Source organism: Silurus meridionalis, chromosome 9, assembly GCF_014805685.1.
Source record: "Silurus meridionalis isolate SWU-2019-XX chromosome 9, ASM1480568v1, whole genome shotgun sequence".
Classification (NCBI taxonomy): Eukaryota; Metazoa; Chordata; class Actinopteri; order Siluriformes; family Siluridae; genus Silurus; species Silurus meridionalis.
Window position 1 is genome coordinate 21527212 of NC_060892.1, and position 11495 is coordinate 21538706.

General features: G+C 42.5%; 1 protein-coding gene and 1 pseudogene across 1 annotated transcript; both read left to right on the top strand.

Annotated features, from left to right (window-relative positions):
- The first annotated feature begins 9791 nt into the window (after positions 1 to 9791).
- Positions 9792 to 10256, top strand: LOC124391369 (histone H4-like). Its single transcript, XM_046857902.1, has one exon. It carries the CDS (start codon positions 9930 to 9932, stop codon positions 10239 to 10241), a length of 312 nt encoding a protein of 103 aa, XP_046713858.1. The 5' UTR covers positions 9792 to 9929; the 3' UTR covers positions 10242 to 10256.
- A 271-nt stretch (positions 10257 to 10527) lies between these two features.
- LOC124391418 lies at positions 10528 to 11148 on the top strand (annotated as a pseudogene).
- Positions 11149 to 11495: the final 347 nt, after the last annotated feature.

The following is an 11495-nucleotide window of genomic DNA, read 5'->3' on the forward strand; positions in this document are numbered from 1 at the left end:
GCGCCCCCTGTAATTAAAAACAAACATTCGTGCACAGATCGGGCAATTATGCGCGCACATGTCACGAGGTTAGTGGCATATAGACCTCATCGAGCGAACAACTTTCACCCTCTAAACTATGAGCTACGCCCAACAGGAAGTCAGCCATTTTGGTTTGTTTTATAAGTGCATGCTGTGAACTTTTAAATACTTCTCCTAGGGAATTCATGCGATTGACATCAAATGTGGCGAACATGATGGCGAGACATTGGACTTGCTAAATTGCGAAGGGATTTTTGATATCTCGAACGCTGCTGCCCTGGCGAGGCGACAAATTTATGGCGAATTCTGAGAACAGGAAGTGTTTAATATCTAAAGCAAAAAATGTTTAATTCGGAATACACGCGGTGTGTATGTTCGGCCAAGGATTCCGATCGCATCGATTTGCCTATTGTGAATCTTGGACATAGCGCCACCAACAGGCGCCAGGAAGTGTGTCAGTCACAAAAGGTGGATTTTTTGACAGTTGCATGTGGTGAACTTTTAAATACTCCTTCCAGGATATTTATGCGATTGACACCAAACGTGGTCAACATGATGCCGAGACATTGTAGATGATAATTTGCAAAGTGATTTTTGATATCTCGAACGCTGTTCTCATGGCAACGCGTCAAACTTACATTTTATTTCAGGCATATTTAAGGCTTTTAGCGTGATTAGATTAACTTGAAATTTGACACATACATCACATTTGTCGGCTGTTAAGTGTGTCCAAAAAGGTCGGACAAGGGTGTGTCTCTTAAGTGGCCCACTAGCGCCCCTGTTTGTCTAAAATGTGGGGTTTCTTTTACTTACAGTCCCCAAATGGGTCAGTAACAACATAAAATAGTCCACTGATATTTACCCACTTGATGCACTTGCACACCGTGCATTGTTTTCACCGTATAGCGATACACAAATGTGCGAGGGCCCGCCATCGCTGCTTGCAGCTATATTTATTAGGGCCTGAGCACCGAGGAGCAGGCCAGAATGGCCTGCACCAGAGGTGCGAAGCCCTATTGGTTTCCTTAGAATTTATTATTATTATTATTTTTTTTATTTTATTTTTTTTTTTTACACACATTGGTCATTAACATACTCGAAAACTCTTGAAATTTGGCACACACGTCAGAATCCTTTGTCACTAGGGCCTTAGAAAGGCTGGTATACAGGCGTGGCAGGGGGGCTCTGTAGCGCCCCCTGTAATTAAAAACAAACATTCGTGCACAGATCGGGCAATGTATGCGCACATGTACGAGAGTTGGTACATATAGACCTCATCGAGCGAACAACTTTCACCCTCTAAACTATGAGCTCGCCCAACAGGAAGTCAGCCATTTTGGTTTGTTTTATAAGTGCATGCTGTGAACTTTTAAATACTTCTCCTAGGAATTCATGCGATTGACATCAAATGTGGCGAACATGATGGCGAGACATTGGACTTGCTAAATTGCGAAGGATTTTGATATCTCGAACGCTGCTGCCCTGGCGGCGACAAATTTATGGCGAATTCTGAGAACAGGAAGTGTTTAATATCTAAAGCAAAAATGTTTAATTCGAATACAGTGTGTGTATGTTCGGCCAAGGATTCCGATCGCATCGATTTGCCTATTGTGAATCTTGGACATAGCGCCACCAACAGGCGCCAGGAAGTGTGTCAGTCACAAAGGTGGATTTTTGACAGTTGCATGTGGTGAACTTTTAAATACTCCTTCCAGGATATTTATGCGATTGACACCAAACGTGGTCAACATGATGCGAGACATTGTAGATGATAATTTGCAAAGTGATTTTTGATATCTCGAACGCTGTTCTCATGGCAGCGTCAAACTTACATTTTATTTCAGGCATATTTAAGGCTTTTAGCGTGATTAGATTAACTTGAAATTTGACACATACATCACATTTGTCGGCTGTTAAGTGTGTCCAAAAGGTCGGACAAGGGTGTGTCTCTTAAGTGGCCCACTAGCGCCCCTGTTTGTCTAAAATGTGGGGTTTCTTTTACTTACAGTCCCCAAATGGGTCAGTAACAACATAAAATAGTCCACTGATATTTACCCACTTGATGCACTTGCACGTGCATTGTTTTCTGGGGGCACCGTATAGCGATACACAAATGTGCGAGGGCCGCCATCGCTGCTTGCAGCTATATTTATTGGGCCTGAGCACCGAGGCAGGCCAGAATGGCCTGCACCAGAGGTGCGAGCCTATTGGTTTCATAAATTTATTATTATTATTATTTTTTATTTTATTTTATTTTTTTTACACATTGGTCATTAACATACTCGAAAACTCTTGAAATTTGGCACACACGTCAGAGTCCTTTGTCACTAGGGCCTTAGAAAGGCTGGTATACAGGCGTGGCAGGGGGCTCTGTAGCGCCTGTAATTAAAAACAAACATTCGTGCACAGATCGGGCAATTATGCACGCACATGTACGAGAGTTGGTAGGCATATAGATCTCATCGACCGAACAACTTTCACCCTCTAAACTATGAGCTACGCCCAACAGGAAGTCAGCCATTTTGGTTTGTTTTATAAGTGCATGCTGTGAACTTTTAAATACTTCTCCTAGAATTCATGCGATTGACATCAAATGTGGCGAACATGATGGCGAGACATTGGACTTGCTAAATTGCGAAGGATTTTTGATATCTCGACGCTGCTGCCATGGCGAGGCGACAAATTTATGGCGAATTCGGAGAACAGGAAGTGTTTAATATCTAAAGCAAAAAATGTTTAATTCGGAATACACGCGGTGTGTATGTTCGGCCAAGGATTCCGATCGCATCGATTTGCCTATTGTGAATCTTGGACATAGCGCCACCAACAGGCGCCAGGAAGTGTGTCAGTCACAAAGGTGGATTTTTGACAGTTGCATGTGGTGAACTTTTAAATACTCCTTCCAGGATATTTATCGATTGACACCAAACGTGGTCAACATGATGCGAGACATTGTAGATGATAATTTGCAAAGTGATTTTTGATATCTCGACGCTGTTCTCATGGCAGCACGTCAAACTTACATTTTATTTCAGGCATATTTAAGGCTTTTAGCGTGATTAGATTAACTTGAAATTTGACACATACATCACATTTGTCGGCTGTTAAGTGTGTCCAAAAGGTCGGACAAGGGTGTGTCTCTTAAGTGGCCCACTAGCGCCCCTGTTTGTCTAAAATGTGGGGTTTCTTTTACTTACAGTCCCCAAATGGGTCAGTAACAACATAAAATAGTCCACTGATATTTACCCACTTGATGCACTTGCACACCGTGCATTGTTTTCTGGGGGCACCGTATAGCGATACACAAATGTGCGAGGGCCGCCATCGCTGCTTGCAGCTATATTTATTAGGCCTGAGCACCGAGGAGCAGGCCAGAATGGCCTGCACCAGAGGTGCTAGAATTTATTATTATTATTATTTTTTATTTTATTTTATTTTTTTACACATTGGTCATTAACATACTCGAAAACTCTTGAAATTTGGCACACACGTCAGAGTCCTTTGTCACTAGGGCCTTAGAAAGGCTGGTATACAGGCGTGGCAGGGGCTCTGTAGCGCCTGTAATTAAAAACAAACATTCGTGCACAGATCGGGCAATTATGTACGCACATGAACGAGTTGGTAGGCATATAGATCTCATCGACCGAACAACTTTCACCCTCTAAACTATGAGCTACGCCCAACAGGAAGTCAGCCATTTTGGTTTGTTTTATAAGTGCATGCTGTGAACTTTTAAATACTTCTCCTAGGGAATTCATGCGATTGACATCAAATGTGGCGAACATGATGGCGAGACATTGGACTTGCTAAATTGCGAAGGATTTTGATATCTCGAACGCTGCTGCCATGGCGAGGCGACAAATTTATGGCGGTCGGAGAACAGGAAGTGTTTAATATCTAAAGCAAAAAATGTTTAATTCGGAATACACGCTGTGTGTAAGTGTATGTTCGGCCAAGGATTCCGATCGCATCGATTTGCCTATTGTGAATCTTGGACATAGCGCCACCAACAGGCGCCAGGAAGTGTGTCAGTCACAAAGGTGGATTTTTTGACAGTTGCATGTGGTGAACTTTTAAATACTCCTTCCAGGATATTTATGCGATTGACACCAAACGTGGTCAACATGATGCCGAGACATTGTAGATGATAAATTGTGAAGGGATTTTTGATATCTCGAACACCGTTCCCATGGCAACGCGTCAAACTTTACTTTAATTTCAGCCATATTTAAGCCTTTGGCATGCACTTTGTGTGCCTTAACATGCTCGAAAACACCGGAGATTTGGCACAGACGTCAAAATCGTTTGCCATTAGGACCGGTCAAAGGCTGGAACATAGGCGTGGCAATAGGGCTCTGTAGCGCCCCTGTAATGTAAAACAAATATTGGTGCACAGATCAGGCAAACATGTACGCACATGAACGAGTTGGTAGGCATATAGATCTCATCGACCGAACAACTTTCACAATCAAACCTATTAGCTCGCCCAACAGGAAGTCGGCCATTTTGGATGGTTTCAAAAGTGCATGTGGTGAACTTTTAAATACTCCTCCTAGAATTCATGCGATTGACATCAGAAGTGGTAAACATGATGCCGAGACATTGCACTTGCTAAATTGTGAAGGATTTTTGATATTTGAGCGGTGCTGCCATGGCGAGGCGACAAATTTATGGCGAATTCAGAGAAACAGGAAGTGTCTAATATCTAAAGCAAAAATTTCTTATTCGAATGACACGCAGTGTATATATGTTGACCAAGTTCCGATCGCATCGATGTGCCTATTGTGAATCTTGGACATAGCGCCACCAACAGGCGCCAGGAAGTGTGTCAGTCAGAAAGGTGGATTTTTGACAGTTGCATGTGGTGAACTTTTAAATACTCCTCCTAGGATATTCATGCGATTGCCACCAAACGTAATCAACATGATGGCAAAACATTGTAGATGATAATTTGCAAAGTGATTTTTGATATCTCGAACGCTGTTCTCATGGCGTCAAACTTACATTTTATTTCAGGCATATTTAAGGCTTTTAGCGTGATTAGATTAACGAAATTTGACACATACATCACATTTGTCGGCTGTTAAGTGTGTCCAAAAAGGTCGGACAAGGGTGTGTCTCTTAAGTGGCCCACTAGCGCCCCTGTTTGTCTAAAATGTGGGGTTTCTTTTACTTACAGTCCCCAAATGGGTCAGTAACAACATAAAATAGTCCACTGATATTTACCCACTTGATGCACTTGCACACCGTGCATTGTTTTCTGGGGCACCGTATAGCGATACACAAATGTGCGAGGCCGCCGTTAAGCTGCTACAGCTATATTTTTATTAGGGCCTGAGCACCGAGGAGCAGGCCAGAATGGCCTGCACCAGAGGTGCTGAAGCCCTATTGTTTTCCTTAAATTTATTATTTTATTTTTATTTTTTTTTTTTACACATTGGTCATTAGAGGTCCCTTAACATACTCGAAAACTCTTGAAATTTGGCACACACGTCAGAGTCCTTTGTCACTAGGGCCTTGGAAAGGCTGGTATACAGGCGTGGCAGGGGGGCTCTGTAGCGCCTGTAATTAAAAACAAACATTCGTGCACAGATCGGGCAATTATGTACGCACATTTATGAGAGTTGGTAGGCATATAGACCTCATCGGGCGAACAACTTTCGCCCTCTAAACTATGATCTACGCCCAACAGGAAGTCAGCCATTTTGGTTTGTTTTATAAGTGCATGTGGTGAACTTTTAAATACTCCTCCCAGGATATTTATGCAATTGACACCAAACGTGGTCAACATGATGCCGAGACATTGTAGATGATTAATTGCGAAGGGCGTGTCCATGGTAGTCTGACAAAATTCGAGGATTCGCCAAGAAAAAGGGAAGTTGCTATAACTCGGACATACAATGTCCAATCTGCCCCAAACTTCACATGATTGATAAGACTCCTGATCTGAAAAGATCCACATTTCCATATTTAGTTATAGTCATAGCGCCACCTGCTGGCAACAAGTGTGGCACTTTGAAATGACTGTGCCATAATTCTCCGTCTTTACACATGCATCTCGCCCCACTGTTCACTGTTTTCCTCAGGCACCCGGGTGGCGTGAGCCCGGCGAGGCCGTCGCTGCTTGCAGCTTTAATTTAATTTAATTTTTATTTATTTTTTACACATTGGCAATTTGGGGTCCCTTAACATACTTGAAAACTCTTGAAATTTGGCACACACGTCAGAGTCCTTTGTCACTAGGGCCGGACAAAGGCCGGTATTCAGGCGTGGCAGGGGGGCTCTGTAGCGCCCCTGTAATTAAAAACAAACATTTGTACACAGATCGGGCAATTATGTACGCACATGTACGAGAGTTGGTAGGCATATAGATCTCATCGACCGAACAACTTTCGCGCTCTAAACTATGAGCTCCGCCCAACAGGAAGTCGGCCATTTTGGATGGTTTCAAAAGTGCATGTGGTGAACTTTTAAATACTTCTCTAGAATTCATGCGATTGACATCAAAGTGGTGAACATGATGCGAGACATTGGACTTGCTAAATTGTGAAGGGATTTTTGATATCTCGAGCAGTGCTGCCATGGCGAGGCGACAAATTTATGGCGAATTCAGAGAAACAGGAAGTGTCTAATATCTAAAGCAAAAATTCTAATTGTATGACACGGTTTGTATGTTCGCCAAGGATTCGATCGCATCGATGTGCCTATTGTGAATCTTGGACATAGCGCCACCAACAGGCGCCAGGAAGTGTGTCAGTCACAAAAGGTGGATTTTTTGACAGTTGCATGTGGTGAACTTTTAAATACTCCTCCCAGGATATTTATGCGATTGACACCAAACGTAATCAACATGATGCGGAGACATTTTAGATGATAAATTGCAAAGTGATTTTTGATATCTCGAACGCTGTTCCCATGGCAACGCGTCAAACTTTACTTTTATTTCAGGCATATTTAAGGCTTTTGGCGTGCTTAGATTATCTTGAAATTTGACACATACATCACATTTGACAAGTCACATACATCACAAGTGTGGACAAAAAGGTCGGACAATGGTGTGTCTCTTAAGTGGCTCACTAGTGCCCCCATTTGTCTAAAATGTGGGGTTTCTTTTACCTACAGTCCACAAATGGGTCAGTAACAACATAAAATAGTCCACTGATATTTACCCACTTGATGCACTTGCCCACCGTGCATTGTTTTCTGGGAGTTTTTGGTCTTTAAAATTTTTTTTTTTTTTTTTTTATTGTATTTTTTTTTTGTTTAAGTTTTGTTTGTGTATGTTGTTTGTTTCTTTGTTTGTTTGTATACTGTATACCCTTAAACACTAGTATGAAGTGTTATTCGTGTATGTTGTTTGTTCTGATCTCATCTCAGACCTAATTCTTTTACTACATCTACTACTACTACTACTAACAACCATGATCCTAATAATTATTCTTAGTAAGTTGAGGAATGAGTTAAGAATAGGGTTTGATGAATACCATAAATAATAATAATGATTGCTTAAGGCAGCATGGTGTGTAGTTCTGCATCGGTCTTGACTGCTATTGTGTGACCAAATCTAGAAAGTGCACATTCCTCTCTACCTTTTGTTGATTACCGAAGTCAAGTCAAGTCAAGTCAAAGGAATTGTTCACTTTATCAATGATGCCTGTCTACACTACATGGTACGGTATTAGGAAATATAAGCAGAGATATATAGCATATACATTTCCTATTCAGGTGAGCACTCAGTGAGCATACACACTCTTTGTGACAGTGGAGCAGTTACCAAGAAAAATGTGTCGTGATGCGCTAAGTTCTAGAATAATAGTTTTATTGACAGTTTGTACAAGTCAGCGTGATAAATGCAGGTAAAAGATGCACACACTCACAGACAAAGTATGTGGCCCTGTCCATATACTTCTGGACACTAGTGCAGATTGAGCACTGGGTTTGCTCAGCTTGTCAGCTCCTGCTGTGGTGGAATGATGTTCACGAATGATTTGTGAGTTCCTGTTCCTGCACTCATATTTGCATCTGCATATATGTTTTCTCAATAAAGGAACATTTCTCCCTTTTTTTAAGGTGCCATCAAAATATTTGTGCTGTAGAAGTGACTGTGTATCTGAAGCATCATCTGTCTCTGAAACTTCGTCCTATTGAATTGGATAAATAATATACATATATTTACTCAATGTTCTACAGCCCATGTAGGTACACACAATGCTCACTCATTCTGATGCTTGATGCAAATATTACCATAATCTCCTGACCTATGTCAAGTCAAGTTTATTTGTATAGCGCTTTTCACAACAGACGTTGTCTCAAAGCAGCTTTACACAAATCAACAGTGATGGTGAATGGTGTGAATTTGTCCCTGATGAGCAAGCCGTGGCGACTGTGGCAAGGAAAAACTCCCCTTAGATGTTATGAGGAAGAAACCTTGAGAGGAACCAGACTCAAAACGGGAGCCAATCCTCATCTGGGTGACATCAAGAGTTTGATCATAAATCTTTCAACAATACAGAACACTGGACAGTGAGAACTAACATGATTACTGGAGTATAAGATTATAAGTGATGTTCTTTCTGCAATCTTAAACAGTCTATATGGTTAGTAGCTCCAAGTTTTATGAGCTCAGCATTTGTGATCAACACAGATCCAGCATCAGCTTCTCCATGCCAGAGCCTTTAAACACTCCAGGAGGTCCAATGTCAAAACTCCACACATGTAGCGGGATCCAAATGGCACTGGTACGTCTCTAGATGGTTCGGGATGTTTGCGAGTTCGGCATCTACTTCTTCAAAGGTCCGTAATCATCACGAGGTGGGAGGTGACTGGAGCTGGCCAAACCTCAGGGTGTCTCGGGATGGGGAGAAAGAGAAGCAGTGGAGAGGAATTGGCGTAGCTGCTGTTCATGATATTAACAGCACAAGTTGATAATGTGCATGTGATCAGATGTTCTGGAGCACAAGGTTATGATATGTGATGTGTGTTATGTGTAGGCTTTGCTAAAAAGATATGTTTTTAATCTACACTTAAACTGGGTGAGTGTGTCTGAGCCCCGAACACTGTCAGGAAGACCATTCCAGAGTTTAGGAGCTAAATGTGAAAATGCTCAACCACCTTTAGTGGACTTTGCTATTCTACGAACAACTAGAAGCCCAGAGTTTTGAGATCTCAGGGAGCGTGGCGGATTGTAGCGTAGTGTTAAAAGACTGGATAGATACATGGGAGCCAAACCATTTAGTGCTTTATAAGTGAGAAGTGATAGTTTGTAGTCTATTCGAAACTTAACAGGAAGCCAATGTAGGGACGATGACCGACCCTGCGCTCTGACCCCAGCTTCCAGATGAGTTGGGATATGCGAAAAACTTTTAATTGCATATGTACAGTAGCTCAATATTTTGTCCCCCATCAGGTTTACACCTTTCTGGTGTACACCTTTCAGTAGTGGCACAGTGTGTAATTAACTGAAAGCATAGTGTGTGCAATATTTTGCATTCCACATGATGATATAAGCCTACTTAATGCAACAAGAACTGCAATTTGATTTATACTTCTACTGGAATAAAAATTGCAACTGAGTCAAAACAGTTCTGATTATAATTCTCAATTCAAATATTTGTGTGTTGAACTGCATTGAGTGTACCATGCTGTGAGCAAAAACCAAATTAAATCAATTCCACTACATGACTATTACTATTTATATATCACTATGTTTGTGTTGACAGAAAGCCTGAGGCAGTACAAGACTCTAGCATGTTAACGGCTGTGGCTTTGAAGACATTCTTTTGTGTGATCGTTGGTTTTAGGTCCGCCCCCTCGCCTGTTCTCAAGTAGGTCCTGTGGAGAGAGAATAAATAGGCGGGCATTGCGCGGGGCTTCTTTATTGAGCAGCTTGACTTTGTGAGAGCAGCACCATGTCTGGAAGAGGAAAGGGTGGCAAGGGACTCGGCCAAGGAGGCGCTAAGCGCCACCGTAAGGTTCTGCGCGATAACATCCAGGGTATCACTAAGCCGGCTATCCGCCGTCTGGCTCGCCGTGGTGGTGTTAAACGTATATCCGGTCTGATCTACGAGGAGACTCGTGGTGTACTGAAGGTGTTCTTGGAGAACGTCATCCGCGATGCAGTCACATACACCGAGCATGCGAAGAGAAAGACCGTCACCGCTATGGATGTGGTGTATGCCCTGAAACGCCAGGGACGCACTCTTTACGGCTTCGGCGGTTAAATGCTTACCACCCAAATATTACAAAATGAGCTATTGTTTCTTTTACTGTGTGTGGCGAAGAAGGGGAGGAAAGAACTATTTTCTCAAGTGTATATGACTAATAGAATTTGGAATAATTATAGATATATTCTAATAAGGTAAAACCTTGCACAAGCACTACAGTTTTGTCTCAAAGTCTGTATATATATATATATATATATATATATATATATATATATATATATATATATATACACACCATATTTGTCTGTGCGTGTGCGTGCACAAAACGGCGGGCAGGGAAACAAAGCGTGGGGCGGGGAGAGGGAACTGGAGAGGATGGGACCAGGGCGGAGCCTTGTATGATGAGGTTTGGATTTGTGACCAATAATACGACTCCTTTCCCTTGTACGTAATTACAATGCAGGTCTGTAAATAGAGAGGCGGCGAGGCGGCCCTTTTTCATTCTCTCGCAGTTTCCTCGAGAAGCAGCATTATGCCCACTGATCCAGCAAAGACCGCGCCCAAGAAGGGCTCCAAGAAGGCTGTCACGAAGACGGCCGGCAAAGGAGGCAAGAAGCGCAGAAAGTCAAGGAAGGAGAGCTACGCTATCTACGTGTACTAGGTTCTGAAGCAGGTGCACCCTGATACCGGCATCTCTTCTAAAGCTATGGGCATCATGAATTCCTTCGTAAACGACATTTTCGAGCGCATCGCCGGTGAGTCTTCTCGTCTCGCTCACTACAACAAGCGGTCCACCATCACTTCCAGGGAAATCCAGACCGCCGTGCGCCTGTTGCTTCCCGGTGAACTTGCAAAGCATGCCGTGTCCGAGGGCACAAAGGCCGTCACCAAGGACACCAGCTCAAAGTAAAGCGTGTTATCGCCGTCTTTAAGATAAAAACCAACGGCTCTTTTAAGAGCCACCCATTTTTTCATACAAAGAGCGGTCTTCTTTGCGGGGGCAGCAATTCTCGCCGCCCGCTGAATATGACCTTTTGTATAACGAGGTAAGTAATCAAACCTTAGCATTAGAGCTACAGTAGTCCAGCATAATTTGAATTATAGTCATGGCAGCACTGCATAATTAGCATTAGAGCTATAGCTGCAGAACAGCACAACATAATTTAATTTTGAGCTATATTTGCACATCATCTTTTGAATTAGGGCCATAGTCGCACAACTGTGTTTCCCATCAGGGCTCTAGCAGCACAACATACTTTGATTTAGAGCCATAGTAGCACAGCATTATTTGAATTGGAGTCATAGTAGCAG